The sequence below is a fragment of the Gorilla gorilla genome, chromosome 4 (assembly GCF_029281585.2).
Source record: "Gorilla gorilla gorilla isolate KB3781 chromosome 4, NHGRI_mGorGor1-v2.1_pri, whole genome shotgun sequence".
In the NCBI taxonomy this organism is placed as follows: Eukaryota; Metazoa; Chordata; class Mammalia; order Primates; family Hominidae; genus Gorilla; species Gorilla gorilla.
Genome location: NC_073228.2, coordinates 87329188 through 87350656, shown reverse-complemented (window position 1 = coordinate 87350656; position 21469 = coordinate 87329188). Strand labels below are relative to the sequence as shown.

The following is a 21469-nucleotide window of genomic DNA, read 5'->3' as shown; positions in this document are numbered from 1 at the left end:
TTATAATTGGGAAACAAATAAAATAAAGTTCATTTTATTAAAAAATAAACTAATTAATACCAGACTCTGACCCCCTCACTGTTTTAATTTTTATAATTCATAACATTAATAATAAAAACATAGGAAGAAGATATCAGCAAGCAAACAAATAACTTTCTTCAAAACTCCATTAAAAAGAAGAATCTTTATTAAGAGTGAATATTGCCTAAACTCTATGTGACTACTGCAACTGGGTTACTGTGGGGAAATGAGCTCTTTAGGACCCTGAAAAGCTTTAATAGATATAGTCACTTTGGTTTGGAAGCTACAAAAATTCTGATGCTTATAATAACTTCTCAAAACAAAAGTGCATGGATTGTGCAATTTCTTCAAGGATAATACTGTAAGCATCCGGCATAACAAAATAAAGAATTGAGCTTTTGTAGGTTCAGGAAGACAATACCTTATACAAACTCTATCAGTGGCACTGCACTCTATGGAGGTGGGGAAATACTGGGCTGAAATACGCTACATCTTTTTCTGCACCTTGTAGCCACAAGACTGTGATAAGAACGTTAGACCTAAAACCATAAAAACCCTAGAAGAAAACTTAGGCATTACCATTCAGGACATAGGCATGGGCAAGGACTTCATGTCTAAAACACCAAAAGCAACGGCAACAAAAGACAAAATTGACAAACGGGATCTAATTAAACTAAAGAGCTTCTGCACAGCAAAAGAAACTACCATCAGAGTGAACAGGCAACCTACAAAATGGGAGAAAATTTTCACAACCTACTCATCTGACAAAGGGCTAATATCCAGAATCTACAATGAACTCAAACAAATTTACAAGAAAAAAACAAACAACCCCATCAAAAAGTGGGCGAAGGACATGAACAGACACTTCTCAAAAGAAGACATTTATGCAGCCAAAAAACACATGAAAAAATGCTCATCATCACTGGCCATCAGAGAAATGCAAATCAAAACCACAATGAGATACCATCTCACACCAGTTAGAATGGCAATCATTCAAAAGTCAGGAAACAACAGGTGATGGAGAGGATGTGGAGAAATAGGAACACTTTTACACTGTTGGTGGGACTGTAAACTAGTTCAACCATTGTGGAAGTCAGTGTGGCGATTCCTCAGGGATCTAGAACTGGAAATGCCATTTGACCCAGCCATTTCATTACTGGGTATATACCCAAAAGACTATAAATCATGCTGCTATAAAGACACATGCACACGTATGTTTATTGCGGCATTGTTCACAATAGCAAAAACTTGGAACCAACCCAAATGTCCAACAATGATAGACTGGATTAAGAAAATGTGGCACATATACATCATGGAATACTATGCAGCCATAAAAAATGATGAGTTCACGTCCTTTGTAGGGACATGGATGAAATTGGAAATCATCATTCTCAGTAAACTATTGCAAGAACAAAAAACCAAACACCGCATATTCTCACTCATAGGTGGGAAATGAACAATGAGATCACATGGACACAGGAAGGGGAATATTACACTCTGGGGACTGATGTGGGGTGGGGAGAGGGGGGAGGGATAGCATCGGGAGATATACCTAATGCTAGATGACGAGTTAGTGGGTGCAGCGCACCAGCATGGCACATGTATACATATGTAACTAACCTGCACAATGTGCACATGTACCCAGAAACTTAAAGTATAATTAAAAAAAAAAAAAAAGACTGTGATAAGATTGTGTAGTCCTAGCTAATTAAATAAAAAACTCACTCTAAGGTGTGTGTGTTGTTTTGGCATCCAGTATTCACTTGAAATACTATTTAGTATTTTTATTGGTAAAAGCAACTTTACAACAAATTTTCTTTTATATTTGAAAGACACAGTTTATCCAGATACTTTGAAAGTTTACAAGATTAATAAAACAATTCATTATAAAGCTCTGTGAATTTAATAATTTATATTTATTTTATATCTGTATTCCTTTTACAGTGATTTATATTTGTTCTGAAGTCTCTAAAAGCTTTGCAGAGTATTTCAGGTATTAACTGAAGTCATTTCTCTCTGTATATTGAGTCAAAATAAAAGGAAAGCTTCCCCACCCCCCAAAAAAGTGGTTCTCAGATAAAATAAAATGCCCCAAATCCATTCCCACATATAATGGTGCACTCACAAATCTGGAACACAATTCCAAATATTTCAATTCACTCACAAATCTGGAACACAATTCCAAATATTTCAATTTAGAACTTGTACTAAATTGATACTCCCCTCGCTCTGCACAAAATTATTTGTGTATATCTTTGTCTTTCAAAAGATTATAAACCCAGTTGAGGAAGTAACCAGGCACAAACTCTGGAATAAAACACCGGCTGTGCTGCTCTGGCAAAAGAACTATATCTTTATGAGCCTTGGTTGCTTTTCATCTGTAAGAAGGATAAATTAATACCTATCTTGTAGGGTTTGTGTGAGATTTAAATGAGAGATAACATATAAAGCACTTATCAAAATTCTGATTTATTTTTATATCTCTCTCTCCTTCTATACCTTGTCACTATAACAATGACTTAGGGTTGCAATAAATGTTCAACTAAATTTAAAAATTATTATGATTTTGTTTTATAGATAAGTATTTAGTTTTTCTCAGAATGCAAAATAACCCTGTGGTATTTATAAAGTACTTAATATGTTACATTGTAAAATACCTATAAACAGTTAAATTTTAAAAATGAATACTTGTCTCATGGATATTTCATATTTTTAATTGCTTCATGAATTTTAATCAATAATAGCTAATAAATGTGGAAGTATTTTATTGCTAAATCATATTCATGTTTTGAAAGTGGTGAAGAGTTAAATATACAATAGATCTATAAATATTGAGAGGGATCTTACAGATCATCTAGTATAGTCCTTTCATTTTTAGATGAGCAAACTGAAACTTGGAAAGGTAAAATGACTTGCACAAAGTCTTGTAGACAAAAAAAAAAAAAATTAAGCCATAGTACTTATGACCACTCCTTCCCCTACTTTTGTTTGTTTGTTCTTGAGTTGCAGAGATAGAGAAGCTAAATAGTGGAATCACATGTAAGATGTCTGGTGGGAATGTTGGAAGGGACTGAAGGTCATGCAATCAGAAGGGCCTAGGAAACTGAAGTTTAGAGGTAGGGACTGATGTATTTTCACCTGTAAGTAGCAAACTAACCACATCTGCATTTATTTGTGAGTCTACAGATAGGGTACATGACCTAATTGATGTTTATGTTCTTGATGACAAGCTGTCAGAGAAAAAAATCATGCTTCAGGAAGGGAGGAAAATAGGTAGCAGTTTTAATTTTAAAACTTAAAATAAGGGCTAGCCATTAGTAATTGAGAACGTCTTACTCTTAGGTTTTTTTTAAGAGCTAAGGCTTATTTTTGCTTTTGTTTTATAGAAGCTTCTTTTTTTTATTGAAAATATTGGGAAAGTACAACTAGTATTTAAAATTTTTAAGAGCCATAAAATTTCAGTCTCCTGTATTCAAAATGCAAAAAAATCCTATAGTATAAAAAAATAAGAAAAAAATACATAATTTAACATTTTGTTTTATTTGAGCAAAAGAGGAGGCATTATGCAGTAGGGTATCAACCACTCAACATCTGAGTGATACATGCTAAACTAAATTTCTCTTAATATTTAAAATGCTCACTGACATCTAACAGGTGTTTTTCATTTCTACTTAGGGGCAGTCTGCCTAAAGGGTCTACAATGATATAATTAGCAGACCGTTCCCAAAAGCTGATATGGTTTACATCAACTTTGTCAACTTTTAAAATGGTGAAAATATATAACATAAACATTGACATGATTACCTAAACATGGAAAAGAAAAGGAACATAATATTAATTGTCTGTATGTTTGGAGAAACAAACACATTATCTTTATTAAAAAGCTAAATAAAAATATTTAGTCTTGATTCAGAGCTAAACTTCTTTCATCTCTGTATCATGCATGTCAGAAACCTGCTTAAGCAACACAGTGTACTCAGAAAATGTTAGCAACCTAAAACCTTACCTTTGGTTCACACATAGAGTGAAAAGACCTAAGATGCAGCTCTCTAACATAAAACCAATATTTCCTTCTTCCCTCAAACCATGAAGTCATTATCAGACAAAACAATTGGACTGAAAGTTCCATGAGGACAGGAGCTGTGTCTAATTTCTACTTTCTGGGATCCTCAGCATGATCAACATTATGCCTGGCACATAATTCAATTTCAACTCATTACTCACTTGTCTACTAATTGACTGAATGAAGTACTTAGTTTCTGGAACGTTTTAAACTGCTTCTAATTTTATTCTTTCCCATAGTTTGGCTATTTCAATGTCTGTAAATTGAAAATATTTTTGGTTCACCGTATAAAAGAGATCACACTATGCCTTGAACTCTATGAGCTCTATCAAGGGGTTATAAGCTATGAATAAATTCAAATGATAAACACAAACCAGAAAGAATTTAGTGCACAATGGGTTTTTGCATATATTGTCTGAAGACATTAGGGATATAGCATAGTATGGAGATAGCATTTTTAAGCATATGTAGATCAGGCCAATCGTGGAGAGAACAAAAACACAATGATAGACAAAATAATCCCACTATACAATGTTTATACGCTAGAAACTAAAACATGTTCCCACTAGGCTGCCAGTTTCCTGATGGCATGAATTGTGCTTCTTTGCATCCTTATTGTCTATAACAGAATTTTAAAGCTTTTTGCTCTTAGGAACACTTTATACTTTAAAAAATTTTTGAGGGTCTCAAGAGTTTTGACTCCACATTTTAGTTTATGTAGACTATTTGCCATATTGAAAATTAAACCTGAGAAAATTTAAACAGATTCATTAATTCATTTAAAAATAACACAAATCCAGTATATGATAATATGAATAATATATTCTTTATGAAATGTATTTTCCAGAAAAAAATGTTATGAGGGCATTGTTTTATACTTTTCAAATCTGTTTGATAGCTGGTTTGATTGAAAACAGTTGGATTTTCACCAGCTTCTGCATTCAATCAGCAGTGAAATGTTATTTTAATTGAAGGATATAAGAAAATCCAGTCTCACACAGGTATGGAATTTAAGAAGGGACGACCTTATGGACCCCTACAAAGGGTCATTGGAAAACCCCAGGTACCCTCATTCCATCCTGTGAAAATCACTGAACTATAAAATCATCTGCCACAGCATCATCATTCAATAACTATTTACTGAATTAACAAAAACTTTAGAAAAAATAAATTTTCAGAGCATATATACACATACCCAAAGATACAAATGATTTGAGCATTCATTTTGGATTAAACTGATAACATTCTTTATAAATGCTCATTGTTTTGCTGTAACGAAATATTAAGTGTTTCAACTTCGCAACTCATCACACCTAAATTGAAATACAGACTGATGCAGGGTAATCAAAACCAAAGAGTGAGAAACAGTGAAAATAAAGTACACAATGCCAAAACTTGATAGAAATAAACAGATGATGAGAAAGAGACATTTTACTTGAAAAAAATGCCAAGCATAACTAAATTAAATGGCTAATTTGAATGCCATACGGGTCTCTTTCAAGCAGTAAATTAGATTGAAACACTTTACTGAACACTAGTTGGATTCCAATATTTTTTGTATCCTACATGCCATTTCTAATTAATCTATAAAAACCATGAGAAAAAAATTTTTGCTTACGTTCTCAGCATTTCAGCTTTAAATATTAATAGAAATTAACCAAATACTGAAACAATATATTGATTCAAACATTTTACAATTCCAAAATGACATTTTCTTAAAAATAACTTTAAAAACCTTCAAAATGAAAACATAATTTTTAAGATCATATGCTAGATTTTCAAAAATGTCATCTCACCTCTTGGCAAAGAATAAAATGACTTACTTTTCCTTTTCTTGAAGCTGATTCTCCTGAGGAGCCATTTTAGGTTCTGTCCCAAGATTTCTTTGCATTCGCTGTCTCCTTTTTCTACTTGGTGCAATATCAGTGACATCAAGACTTGAAATAATGGAATCATCTTTACTTACAGCAGCTGAAATAAAATGAGATGAGAATGTGACCCAACAAAATTATGCACATCATTTGTAAGTAAAGTATTAACTTGCTGTTTTAGCATTGCCATAAGGTGACAATTAAAATATAGCAAAACTATTCTTTCAAATCTTTATGCAGATTTGTTGAATCAAGTCAGTTAGATGGCATATGATACTTTACTACCAACAAAAAACATTATGTATATTGTACACATGGAATAATTTGATCAAAATGATCTTTGATGCTGGGTGAACGTGTTCTTGGAGATTTAATGGAGCTAGTATTTTTATTAGGATTGTAACTAGAAATCAGCAACAATGACAAAACTGCATAGTTTTTTTTTATTATCTTTTAAGTTCTGAGATACATGTGCAGAATGCGCAGGTTTGTTACATATGTATACAAGTGCCATGGTGGTGTGCTGCACCCATCAACTTGTCATCTATATTAGATATTTCTCCTAATGGTATCCCTCCTCTTGCTCCTCACCCACTGACAGGCCCCGGTGTGTGATGTTTCCATCCCTGTGTCCATGTGTTCTCATTGTTCAACTCCCACTTATGAGTGAGAACATGCAATGTTTGGTTTTCTGTTCTTGTGTTAGCTTGCTGAGAATGATGGTTTTTAGCTTCATCCATGTCCCTGCAAAGGATATGAACTCATCCTTTTTTATGGCTGCATAGTATTCCATGGTGTATATGTGCCACATTTTCTTTATCCAGTCTATCATTGATGGGCATTTGGGTTGGTTCCAAGTCTTTGCTATTGTGAATAGAGCTGCAATAAACATACATGTGCATATGTCTTTATAGCAGAATGATTTAGAATCCTTTGGGTATATACCCAGTAATGGGATTGCTGGGTCAAATGGTATTTCTGGTTCTAGATCCTTGAGGAATCACCACACAGTCTTCCACAATGATTGAACTAATTTACACTCCCACCAACAGTGTAAAAGCATTCCTATTTCTCCACATCCACTCCAGCATCTGTTGTTTCCTGACTTTTTAATGATCACCATTCTAACTGGCGTGAGATAGTATCTCATTGTGGTTTTGATTTGTATTTCTGTAATGGCCAGTGATGATAAGCTGTTTTTCATATGTCTGTTGACCGCATAAATGTCTTCTTTTGAGAAGTGTCTGTTCATATCCTTCGGCCACTTTTTAATGGGGTTTTTTTTTCTTGTAAATTTTGTTTAAGTTCTGTGTAGATTCTGGATATCAGCCCTTTGTCAGATGGGTAAATTGCTACAGAATGGGAGAAACTGAGTCGATTTTGAATATATTGCCCAAAGCTTAATTTTTTCTCCCTTAAGCCTGTTATTTTTACTGTGTAATTTTGCAGAATGAGTGGTTTTCAGGTACACATATATTACATTCTGGCAGAAAAGCTTGTGTGTTGAGTTCTCACTCTGTGTAGTTCATGCTTTACTTGATCTCTACGAGACAACTTGGACACTGTTGAACACTCTACTGAAATTCCTCTCTTGATTTTTTTTTCTTAATAACTATTAATTTCCAGATCTTATGTTTTGGGCACTTTGCTATGGGTTTTCCATGTATTACCTTGTTAATCCTTAAAATTACTTCATAAAGTACTTATTGTTACTATCTTCATTTTATTTATAAGGAAAACAAGGCTTCAGAGAGGTTAAGTGACTTTCCCAAATCACAAAGCCTTTGTTCTTATATTTTGTCATTATGACAATTAAAAAATATTTTTTCCTAGTTGGTAAATTATTCTTTGATCAAATACTAAGTGAAAGCCCATCAAAGCATAGTTTACTTTCCAAAGCTGTTTAAATTTTAGGACTTTTTTTATTAGCCTCTAAAAATGTATGGGGAATAGATAAGGGTAAATTAAAAAGGAAGTTTTTTTTTTTTAAACACATTCAAGCTGAAAGATTTCCCAATGCTGTTAAGCTAAGAAATGACTAATGAAAGTACAAGTATATGCTTGTCTATGAACAAAACTAGCAAAACTGTTAGAGGTAGAGGACATTTCAGTAATAGATTTGTAAACTGGAGAAAGATAATGTCACAGCGGATATCTAGGAAAAAAGAATATTAAGTTTAAATTAAAATACAAGGCAAAATTTTTAAAAATAAAATTAGTGAAAATTTCTGCCATTCATTTCAGAACTCCAAATGATGTCTTACAAATTGGCAACCAAAAAGGATACTGTATTTGGGAAGTGATTACCTCATGTATTATAATGTCTGCAACTCACTTTAAAATACAATGTTACTAAAGGTATGTTAGTGAGGGTGGACTATAACCAAGATGTTTCTAGCATCTAATCAGGAATGCACCGGCCAGAAGCAGGCTGATGGGATCAGAAATCTGTACTCCTAAGGAGGCCACTCCAGGTACTTTTGTTATTCGTATTTCAATCAATAACTGATGACTTACTAATCAGTATACTGAATGACAAAATGCACGCCTATTGATAAAAACAAAGCATGTAAACTAACTTGATGAATATTACATATGGGTTTTCATGAGTAAATTAAAAGTACTAGTGTTATACAGACTGGCTAAAATATTTTAGAAATACTGCCCATCATTTTATGGACAAGGTGTAAAAATCCCATGAGGCCTATTTACACCTAGAGATAACCTTCTGCTAAATTTTTAAATGGTTCTGTGTCCAGCTATGAACCCTGAACAACTGTGGTTGTTTGAAGTCAGGAAGAATCATCATTCCTGCTCAGGAATCTTTACATTTGTCAAAAATGAACACTTTCTATGAGGTAGTGACTGGGACACCTAAAAGGACTGAGAGCTTGCAATTTTTTTTCAAACCTATAGGACAGGTTCATGAATTATTTTGTGCTTACTTACAAGTAAATATTTAGTTAATAATTGTATGTGTGGCAAAATTTAATTTGAGAATTTTATTAATTGCCTTGAAACAAAATTGTAGGAGAAGTGTCTAATGTTCTCATACTTCAAACTTCTGGGTGACTATCATTATTATACCACAAATAAACTGAAGTTGTGTGTGACCAAGTACTTCTGGCCAGTTCACCACATTATGATTCATTCCTCTTGATAATTACAGTGTAACCTTTCTATAAAATTGGCATGAAGAAAAAAGGCTAGCTGTATAAGCTTAGTTACAGTTTAAATGGAATACATCTTTTTTGGTTTGTGTTTGCACCATGGGAAACAGTGTTCCCCTCAGTTTTTCACATAAATGTAATAGCAAACCATATTGTAATAGATTCTCTTACTTCAAATATTTCTTTAAAATGAAGTTTCATTATCTATCTAGCCTTCAATAAAAGGCAAAAACAATCCATTCTATCCTTCTCTCTCCACCCTGAAACCAGGATAAAAAGGCACTACTCCAATACTTGGTACCTAAGTATTAAATTGCTCATCTCGAACATTTTTCAAATTTCTTTTCTTTTTTTTTTTTCGAGACAGAATTTTGCTCTTGTTGCCCAGGCTGGAGCGCAATGGCGTGATCTTGGCTCACTGCAACCTCTGCCTCCTGGATTCAAACAATTCTCCTGCCTCAGGCTCCTGAGTAGCTGGGATTACAGGTGCCTGCCACCATGCCCGGCTAATTTTTGTATTTTTAGTAGAGACACGGTTTCACCATGTTGGCCAGACTGGTCTTGAACTACTGAGCTCAGGTGATCTACCCACCTTGGCCTCCCAAAGTGCTGGGATTACAGGCGTGAGCCACCGCGCCTGGTCTACATTTTTCAAATTTCAACCCATCCTGCCTCTTTCCTCCAATTGTGATAATGTTTGGTCTTTTCATTGTCTTTGGTCTTGATGCTAAATACTACAATTCTGCTCTGAAATTAGCTCCCTTGAACAATGACTGTCGGTCTCCAAATGAGCAATGCTATTTCACACACAACAGAAGGGATCCCAACTATATCAATAGGAGGTCACAGATAGGAGTTCAAAAATGTCTATAATATTCATTACCTTATATATATATTTGAGTGCAATAATTCAAGTTTCCACTTTCAAGTCTGGCATCTCATTGTTAAAAAAATCAATTCGTATTAAGTGTATTAGGTTATATGTATTCATTTTAGATATGAGAGAGAACTTGAATAGAGTTGGAAAAAAATGGCAAATGTTCAAAGGGTAATGAGGAGGAGGGTGGCCTTGTTGTAATGGCATGCATGAAAGGTGCAGGAAATGAGACAGGATAAATATGGGCAGCAGAAAAGAAATGGAAGGAGTGAGAAGGCAGAGCGATATGTTAAATCAGCTTGCAAGTTTTCAAATGCAGGCAGAAAAGTATGGATTCGATATTGACTGGGGAGGTTTTTTTCTTAAGATTCCACCTCCAGAATTCTCAGTTTTTAATATTGCAATCATTTCTTTTGTCACGACAACATGTCTTTTACCATTTCCAGGATTTTTTTTTTTTTTTAAATAGAAGACAAAAGAAAAAAAAAAAAAAAAAACGATTGCCAATTAACTTACTACAGCTGGAATACTGATTGGTATGGCCGTGGGATGAATTTCAAGTTCTTGTTAGGTTCACTGCATCTTGAAAATGGGGAATCTTTTCACAAGCCCTGTTATTGTGAAAGGTGGCTCCACAAAAAGCCACACTTCTTCTCATCTGACAGAAGAACTGCAGGATCTTGGCAACAGTAGTTCAGACATGAGAAAGGCAGGGAGTTAGCTTCCCTGGGTACTCTCAATGTCGGAATGAAATGACACTGTTGGCTAAGCTGCCAGGAATTTGGCTGAATCTCCTAAGTTAAATTACCTGGTAAACTTCAGCCTCTGACCAAGAAATCTTTAAATCTCAATATTTTTATAAATAATCTTTCAGGTTTATAATTTGTTTTTATAAGGCCCTCATTATTATCTTGTATTTATAGATGTTTTTCTTTTCATACGATATATAGCTTGGCACACAGAAAGAGTCTATAATACTTGAATGAAGGTTGCCACCTCTCTTCCCCTTGCACCGCCATACAGATATGCTCATCTCTAGCCCCCTCAAATACATATATACACACACACACAAACATACACCCCAATGTAGTGAAGCATGTTATTCACAGTTGTGGCAATGTAGCTTATAGAAGGAAGGAAGCTCTAATCTTCAGGTGTCTTGACCATGAAAAAAAAAATGTGTACTGTTTGCAAATGCCATGTACAGACAAACCAACCAACCAACCAACCATGAGTGGTTTCCCATTGCCTACAAAATAAAGTCCTAAGATCTTAGCCCTGCGTTCAAATCCTTCTACAATGTGACCTTCACCTGCCTTTGTAACCACATCTCCCACAAATCTTCTACCATATATGTAAGCTATACCAAGGGCTGCAGGGCAACAATACCTTTACTTTTGTTCTGTACTTCCCCTGTTTTGAATGCCCTCTACTCCCTTACTGGCTCATCTATGTGCCTCCTTCTAGCACAGCCCAACTCATTTCAGTCATCCTAGTTTAGTAGTCCCAATCCACAGAAATCTTTCCTGTCTCTGTAGGACTTACAGTTTGAATCACTCATCTTATACATACAATCTTATATTGTTACTTTCTTTTTATGTTTATCTCTTGTTTCTCCAATTAAATTATGAATACCCTATAGCTGGAACCCATGCCTTGTGCTAAACCCTAACATATTACTCAGTAATTTTATACAAGATAAATATAAAGACTGGATCTCTTATTTTCAAATGTGTATCTTATTTTTTAATCAAAAACTTACTTATAAACCTCCAGATGAGATGTAGGGTAAAGTGGAGTGAGAATGCCTGGGTTTGGGTCTCCAGTTCTGCATTTACCTTAGGTATATTACAGAATCTCTAAGTTTCTCAGCTGAGAAAATGTATATAAACCATAATTTCTGAGATGACAAAATAGAGTAAATAATAATGTAAATTGATTATAAATCAATGTACATATCTACAAATATTTTTAAATAAAAAAGTATCAGAAATATCCAATATCATCAAGGTATTATTTTTTAAAAGAGTATGTTGTTAACAAAAGACGAAATTAATATTCATTTAGGCTATCTTCTATATCTTCTCACAGACAAAAAAAAAAGTAAGATAAATACTAGTTTTCCTATTCAAAATATTCCAATTGTCACAGAACCACCATCTATTATGAACACAGAGTACTCAGTCTACTATGACTGCTTTTGGCTGTTTTATTTATTTATTCATTTCATAAGTGTTTATAAAATATTTAGAATAAATAAGTCCTTGTTTCATTTCAAAAGATACAAAATATTAAGAGAAAAAAGCACAAAATCCAAACCTTAAAATACAACCCGAAATGAGTCTGAAACTTCAAAACACATATTCCTTCTTTCCCAAGAGAAAACAACCAACCAATGCCTCAGGCTACCTTGTGCCTCTGTAGTATGTCTTACTGACAAGTATAAAGATAATCAAGAAAAGAGGCTGAGATAAGGTCTAGCACACCATACTTCAATAGGCAGTATCTCAAAGTTACCTATCTTGAGGTAGTAAATTTCTAATCTGACCAAACAAGCAAACATTATTTTTCCATGCCATTTATCAAATGTCCATTTTCAATTCTGTAAATCAGTTGCTACTCAGTTTTCACAACCTAACCTGAATAACTGACGACCATCTTACAAGACAGGTCAATGGTGTAATCTATTAATTACCAATCACCAAATAAACTGATTATTAACGTAGCACCAAACACTTAAGAATGTATGTGTCTGCATCTGTTTACATAGACTTTCCCAAACGTCAGCCTCCTCTCTTAGCCAGTACAGCTATAAGTCAGACTTAATGACAAATACCTGCTGACATTGGGGTAACTCAGGAGGTCATCTTTGGAAATCCAATACTCTCAATGTCAGAGGCAGAGTGGGCCATTAAGGATAAACCACAGACCCCAGAAGTATCTGCAGCATAAAAAAGAGTAAGTTGATTATATTAGATATTTATTGTTCTACGCCTACAAAACATTTCAATGTTTAATTTTTTTTTTTTTTTTTTTTTTTTTTTTTTTTTTTTTTTGAGATGGAGTCTCGCTCTGTCGCCCAGGCTGGAGTGCAGTGGCATGATCTCAGCTCACTGCAACCTCCACCTCCCGGGTTCAAGCCATTCTCCTGCCTCAGCCTCCTGAGTAGTTGGGATTACAGGCACTCGCCACCACACCCAGCTAATTTTTGTATTTTTTAGTAGAGACGGGGTTTCACCATGTTAGCCAGGATGGTCTCGATCTGCTGACGTCGTGACCCACCCGCCTCAGCCTCCCAAAGTGCTGGAGTGAGCCACTGCGCCTGGCCTCAATGTTTAATTTGTTAAAATTGTTTCTTAAAACTTTACTACCAAAGGAATTCAGTTCTTCAGACCTTAAGAATTCATTTATTCCTCCACTCATTCAACCAATATTTATTGAGTGTTTTATGAACTATTCTATGCAGAGGCAAATATTAAGGTAAATTTCAGAGGCATTCCTTGAAAACTCTGGAACTCTGGCACTATCCAGAAGACACTACCAGCATGCATTCAAAAAGTTTATAACTAAGTAGGACAGAAAGACATAACTATTTGTAAGAAAGCCATAAGCCACACAAGCAATTAAAAAGGAACTAATTTAATAGTCCTAAGGTAGGCATAGATTTCCAGCTGTTTACTACATTTCCCAAATTAATCTGTGAAGCTTCGATTTTTCTTTTCCATTGTCAAATATCTATTATAATTTTATTTCTTACATTGCTTTTCTTCTTATATAGATGCTTTTTTTTGAAAGCATAATCCTTACAATCAGGTGGCCCTGAAGTACATTTTCCAAAAGAGAAAATTAAAGGGCTAGCTCACGCTGAGCAAACTGATTTAAGAAAAGCCTTGGCTTTAAAATTAGGTTTTCAGGATGTTTCAGAACAAACTCGAACAGCAAATCTGAATTGAAACTATACAACCACCTTTTTGGGTAGAACTTTTGGGTAGCCCTCAAGCATCCTTAGATTTCATCAAACTTGCAATAATTTATCTAGTATTTAGAAGCTCCATGAAGGCAGGGACTTAGTTTGTCTTATCCACTGATAGATCAAGACAGACTAGAATGGTGTGTAACACTAAGTAATTTCTCAATAAATATTCAATGATTGCTATAAATTCTTAAATACTAATGGAACCTAATAATAAATAACTTACAAGTTATTTTGCATCTTTGTGAAATACCATATTTTTGATTATTTATGCCTGCTGGTGCCAGTTCCAGTTAACATTAAGAAAAGAAAAACATTAGTGGGGAAAAGCAATTTGTGAAAGAACAACATTAAGCCTTCAATTTATATAATTTTGCAGTTAAAAATAACAAACCTCTGAGAGCAGTTTAAATGGTTAATAAGTTTTCAGAAAACAAAACTACAATTTCTCAGCTTTCAACAGCTACCTATGTCATGAAATGTTTGGAGCCAACACAAAGCTTCATTGTTTTCATAGGTTCACTTCTGTCAACCTAAGACATTTGCTAGTGATTTCTTCACAGAGATGTCTAAGGATTTTTGAAATTTTCATTGCTTTTTATTTTACTCAACTGTTAATCAAATCTAGACTTTTTACAGAGCTTAGAGAGGCTTTCATTGAACTAGGATAAATTTAAAAATTAGACAAAATAAATAAAATATAAAACCTTTGTAAAAGAAATGGTAGAGGGAATCTTTCAGGTTATTTTTTGAAAATAATATATTACCAGCATATTACCTGCAGTGACTCTACATTACCTGGTTAGAACTAGGACAAGATCACTAGCTTGACTAGTAAGTCAAAATCAAAGTCTGATAAAATTGGCAGACTAAATTATTGGCATGATTGATTATCTGGTGAATTTGGTGGATAAGGAACAGTAATATATACCACAAACTCTCTCTCTCTGATCACTAACAGGGGTAGGAAGAAGAACTTAACTGAGTTTGACAATGATAAACCTTTCCACTTCATTTTGCCAATGCATGCTTAATCTCAGAAAACTCTGGAATAATTTTGATACAGTAGGAAAAAACATTCTATTTGCACTACTTTAAACTCCTTTACAACAAGGTTGGTGCCTCTGTGATATAATTTGGCCAGTTTGTAGTTGTTCTATGAAAAGGAAACTAGAAGGCTAAATTTCGGAGGCATTCCTTGAAAACTGTGAAATGATTTTCAAAAAAGAGATTTCCGGATTTGCAACACTAGACATGTCCTAACTAGCTTTAAAACCGAATGGGATTAGGCAACACTTTCATTTAGAAGGAATAAGAAAAATTCTATACCAAATGGTCAAATAACTAAGAAAATGTTTATACTGAATTAATAAAATACTTTAGAAGAATTCCAAACTTGAGTCTGTTAGTCATTGTCTCGATAACTATGGGCAGGTCACATAACAATTCTGTAAAGGTTTATTTTTAAATCCATAAAATTAGGTGGGGAAAAATTAGACTACATGGTTACTTCTGGTATAAAAAAATCCCTGATTCTGTAACTTACCTTATTATGTTTTTTAAAAATGATTATATTATCCAGATTTGGTAAGATAGACTAATGCACTTTCAGACCATTTTGAAGCACTTTTAAGTTAGTATTGGGTCAAAAAGTATTGCCCAAATTAGAAAGTTTTACTTAAGAATTTTCATTTCCAAACATCCACATGTTTTCATGTTGTACCACTTCATGTTACTTATGATTTTTCGAAGTTTTCAACAAAAATCTCCTAAGGTTTTTTATTTTTTAAATGACTAATTTGTATATCCTTTGATTATTTATACTCAAAATTAGACAATTAAAAGCTAAAGTTACTTTGAGCATCAATTTGACAAGAATAGTAACTGGTCAATTTATCATGGTTTATTATAAATGTATTTTTTAATGAAATCTTGTATTTATGAATACTGTTTAGCTATCTTCAGATTACAGTTAGCAATGATTATTAGCAATGTGTGAACTCCTTATTATGAGCATGCTGTCTCAGTAATGTGTTCAGGTCAAAGCTTTCTTAATGTTACTGTCCACAAAACTTGTCACGCCCCAAAGATGGAATCAGTCTTGATGCCTTTCAAAACTTCGTCTTGAAAATCTAATCAGTACCACATAAAAAGTTCTTAGATCTGTCTAATAATTATCCGCATCTCCAATACTTCCACAGTTTCTTACTTAGATTACTGCTATAGTTTATACATGGCCAAGCAGATAAAATTAATTCTCATTAAAACATCTAGGAGAATTTTTCTAAAAATGCAAGTCTGATCAAGTCAGATCCTTTTCTATTGCCTTCAAGACAAAAATAAAACTCCCTAAAGTATTTTTTAAAATGTCATTCTTTTCCTGGTCAGCTTACTTCTACAATTATACTGAATTTTGTTAGATGTACCATTCTCTCACTCTACTCCTGGGTTTGCACATATGATCAATCTTATGCCAGAAAGAGTATTCTGCTCAACTGAGAGGTGAGTTGGTGAGAGTAGTAACTCTCACCAACCCTTGCCTCAATGAAGATATCACTTCTGTCAGGAGGGCTTCACTATTCCAAAGTCTCCTCTGTGCCCACACAGCTTAGCACCTTTCTCTACTGTTATTACTGCAGTATAAAGAAGTGGTAAAGATCACTGACTAGGAAGAATAATTAATCAAGAAAAATGAAAAATGTTTTGAGTTCTCTTACTGGAGTTGAATATTATTGTAAAGTCAGTACACAAAGCAATCATAATTAATCAAAACTACCTTTGAAAGTTTCTGAAATTACCATTATGTAGAGTAATACCTAGTGCTATGCATATAACTCAGTATGGTCTACATGCGTAAATATTTAATAAATACCACAGTATATAGTTTCATTAAAAAACTGTATTCAGAGAGAAAATCACTCAAGGTTTTCAATTATCTAAAACATATCATGAATACAGAAAGCTTCAACTTGCTAGTACAATGGCATCCTCTTGATCTTCTGTGGATGACATATCAGTTCCTCTGATGCTTCCTTGGTCAGATTTCTTGATAGTTCCCAATTAATTTTTCATTGTTTTCCTTCCTCTAAGACAACAGTCCCCAACCTTTTTGGCACCAGGAACAGGGTTTCATGGAAGACAATTTTTCCATGGACCGGGTGAGGTTGGGGGGATGATTTTGCCACTGATCTGACAGGAGGTGGAGCTCAGGTGGTAATTCACGCTGGCTGACTCCTCACTGACTGCTGTGTGGCCCAGTTCCTAACAGGCCACGAACCAGAACTGGTCTGCTGCTAGGGGATTGAGGACCCCTGCTGTAAGATATGGATGAAGGCATCATCATCTTACCTGGTTGGCTACCTAAATAGTGTTTATGATTTCCTTGTCAATAGCCCCAAATCCTTAGAATTATGCATACTTGTTCATAAGTTTTTTCCAACTGGTATTAACTTCTATCAGTTTTGATTAAATCCACTGTTTGTGGAACTAAATTGGTTAAGCAGAATTGCAGGCAATCAGCAGAACTATTTTAAAATATTTTCTCTTCCCTTTCTAAAATCTGTATTTACCTAGCAAACACAATCAAAGAAGGCAAATACAGTTTAAAAAGGTTAATGTATGTATGTCACTCCACTATGATTCATAAACAGCTAGGAAGTCCACATTTCAACCTCATAAGATATTTTACTCTTGAAACTGGAAGTGGGGACATCAGATCATAGTACGCCTCATAAAGTTATCTATCTTACTATCTCTGAAATTCATAAAATGTGCTTTTGTGCAAAATGTATTTCTTATAAGTTAAAATGCACAAACTGTTACTTTAAAGGATTGATAATTTTGTAGTATTACCACTTTGTATAAAATGGAAAAAAATGAGAAAAGACTACCTAAATAAGAAACATCTTTCCAATGAGGTAAATGTTTCATGTATGCTCACATTTTTAGATTTATAATTCTTCCATAATAAACTGACATTTAGAAAAATGATTCATCATGTTGCTTGGTACGTATTAGATGCCCAAAAAATTATTGTTTAATAAAAATAGCACCAAAGAAAATACTGAAGATTATATAAGTAGAATATAAAAGACACAAAACTTTTTCTAATTAAATGTGGGCCAAGTAACAGACTAAAATGTTGCCAGATTTGTTAATCTATAAACATAACTTCTTAAAAAAAGTCTGTAATTTTCATTATAAGGCCAACACTGAATTCAAAGCCTAACACATTTAACTGGAGTCGGCATTTAAAATGTCCCTGTGGAGAATATTCTAGTCTTGTACAAAGGAGTATATTATTTGTAAATAATGGTTACCAGATATCTTAGCCAAGGAATACAGTTACACAAGGGAGGTTAACATAACACAGCTGGAAAAGTAGAGAAGAAGAAAGAAAAAGTGTATTTTTGTTACTGTTCAGACAGATGAATAGATACATAGATAGATATAGATATCTATATCCATATTGGTATATCAGTTGGAAAATAAAAAATATAAATGCTGTAAGTAAAAGTGAGAAATATTATGCCAAACTTAATAGGAAAAAGGACAATGATAGAAAAAAATTAACTTGCAAGAAACTTCGATAAATAATTTGAGAGATTTTAATCTATAGAAAAACAAGGATGAAAGAAACAGTTACTTTCAAGAATCAGTACTCAATAGACAATAATCTATTTCTTGTAGGTAATGTGATTGTTGCAGAGGGAAGTAGAGGAGATTAAGAGAGAGGTATTAAAAGTACAGATGGAGGGGGGAGTGAGAAAAGTGGGGGAAAGAGAACAGATCGAGAAACAGATTTTTACAGAACCTTTTCTAAAGTTAATCTGTATTATCTTCCCTGATCAAATAAGATATTTTCAAATGTCTTCCAAACAATTATTTACACTATACATAGTTGCTTTTTAGGTAAATAATAACTTTTAAATACAGATATCAAATGAACATTTTTATTGGAAATCTAAATAAACTGGCACATTTTAACATCTATTAATTTTCAGCCAAAAAATCTTATGCAATTATTCAAAAAGTAATCTTTCTCTAATATTTCCTTTATTTTATATTTATCACGCATTTATATGACAATAACAATTATATTCCTAGGTTTCTAGTAGCTACATATTTCTATTTTGTTTATATTTTCAGACAATAAATTATTTAAAAATCTACTAATTGTGGGTAATTATGTTAAACATGATAGGTCCAAAGGTCAATAAGGTCATATAACTCACTTCCTAGACTCCTTTCTCCAAGTCTACACAGCAACAGATTAATTTCAAAATCTCTTGTTTCGGTAATTGTAATAAAGAAAACAGGGTACTCTAATGATTTAAGCGCTGAATAGTTTTTTTTTTTAACCAAAACACCTGTTGCTTTTTTACAACCTATTTTCATTAAAATACAGAAAAATGTTGATTTTGTTACCCGAGGACATCAAAAGCTAAGAAAACAAACTTTCCTTAATAGAACCATTCTCAGAACACTTTTCTCAACACAAGTGATTTTAACATGCTGCTCCTTCTCAGGATGGGGTTTTTACAAAGTGGTTTACATTATTGTTCCAAGCTGGTGTGATTTATCTTTTATATGTTGTAATATATATGCATATTTTACTTCAAAACAGCAGTATTATTAGTATGAAATATATAAAACTGATTTCAGCAAAAACCAATTTCTAAGAAGTTGAATTTAATTCTATGCCAAACTTATGTTAAAGATGTTTTCAATTTCTCAAGAAGAAATTACTGGTTTTCCACATTGGACAACAGTTTGTGCAGGCCTGTGCTTCCTGAAAGAAGAGAAATACAAGAGGTGAGCCCTAGGACCACTCTCTCTTTCTACCTGCTGTACTTTCCAGACCTCAGCACAGGGATGTAGGTGGAGCCCAGGCAGACCACAATGACCTCATTCAACTAAAGAGGCACAAAGTAGAGTTTGGTGCTGTTGAAATAGCTGGAATTTATAAGGCAAAGCTGTGGGAAAGCATTAACTACACAAAAAATGAGCCCCAAAAGGAGTTATCATAAGTCATTGGATGCATATTAAGCTGCACATGCACAAAGCAAGGCTGAAGACCTGGCAGAAAACAGCTAACTCAAGAGCCATTAGCTGTGATTTGAACAGAAATCCAGATGTCACATATAGTAAGAGATGTAGAACTTCACTGAAAATGCTAAGCACTCAAGTGACACCCCTAAAAGGTCTAGACCCACTCTAATTGAGCTTACAAAAAAGAAGAAAACAGCAAGCTGACTTTCCAGTAAATTATTTGTCTCCCAGAACAAAACTCAATGCTCTTTAAAGAAAGACAACAAAATCCTACAACATAGAAATCAGAATGTCTGGCATATAATAAAAAATTACTGACATGTGAAAGAACAGGAAAATGTGACCCATAAAGAAGAAATCACTAATACTTCAAGTACATAATGAGGAGAGTTATATTTCCTTTTCTACTATATATACCATTACATAATAGTACAATCCTTGAAATAATATAAAAATATCTTCTAAATTAGTTACACCACTTCAATTCCAAAAACATTTTTAACTTTGCACATTATATTTGAAAGATATGCTCCAAGAGCCTGCCTTCATCTGCCACATCTCCAATATTACTTCCTCCATTCTCTATTAATTTAAACTTTCTCAGGGACAGGCATGCAGCAGGGATTCTAAGTTTTGCAGAACCCTGAACATCAACTTTCTGCTTGTAATTAGGAATGCCGGGTAGGTCAACAAACCTAACACACACCTTCCTGTTTTGTCCTTCCCTTCTCCACAACATTAAAATGTGCTTCCAATTTTCCAATCTCTTGCTTCCTTTATCCAGCTGACACTGGTTTCAGGATCAATAGCCTCCCTTCTGGTATCTTTTTCCTAGCTCTCATTCTCACTAAACTGATCCACAATCCTTTCCAAGGTAACCGCATGCTGTAGAGTGCCTCTTCTGTTGGTAAGAAATTTCTTTTAAAAGACTGAATTGTGTTCCCCCAAGATTCTTAAGTCCTAAATCTCCAGCACACCTAAGAATATGACTGTCTTTGGAAAAAAGTCCTTAAAATAGGTAGATAACGTTAAGCGAGGTCAAGGAGGTGGGCCCTAGCCCAGTGAGTCTGATGTCTTTATTATAAGAGGAAGAAACACCAGGGAAGTGCATGTACAGAGAAGAAGGTAGCCATGTGCCAGTCAAGGAGAGAGGTCTCAGGAGAAACCAAATCTGCCAACATCTTCGTCTTCCACTTCCAGTCTCCAGAAATGTGAGAAAATAAATTTCTGTTGGTAAGTCCCCAATTTGTAGTATTTTGTTATGGCAGCCCTAGCAAACTCATACACTCCTGAATATATTTTCATCTTTCCTGAAGTGTTCACTCACTTTCTTTATCATTATGAAACTAACTTGATGTCATCACTTCCATTAAAACATTATCCTCCTCCCTTGAAGTAATACAAGCATACAGTCAGAACATTTACCAACTACCGCTACTTCTA

The 21469-nt window shown here is 34.0% G+C and overlaps 1 protein-coding gene across 4 annotated transcripts in view; it reads right to left on the bottom strand.

Moving 5' to 3' along the window:
- Window positions 1–21469, bottom strand: part of XRCC4 (X-ray repair cross complementing 4) — a 273210-nt gene that overhangs the window by 86401 nt on the left and 165340 nt on the right. For all 4 annotated transcript variants that reach the window (XM_019026117.4, XM_055385901.2, XM_055385900.2 and 1 more), the window contains 1 exon segment: window positions 5908–6055. In XM_019026117.4, coding sequence (XP_018881662.1) covers window positions 5908–6055 — 148 coding nt within the window.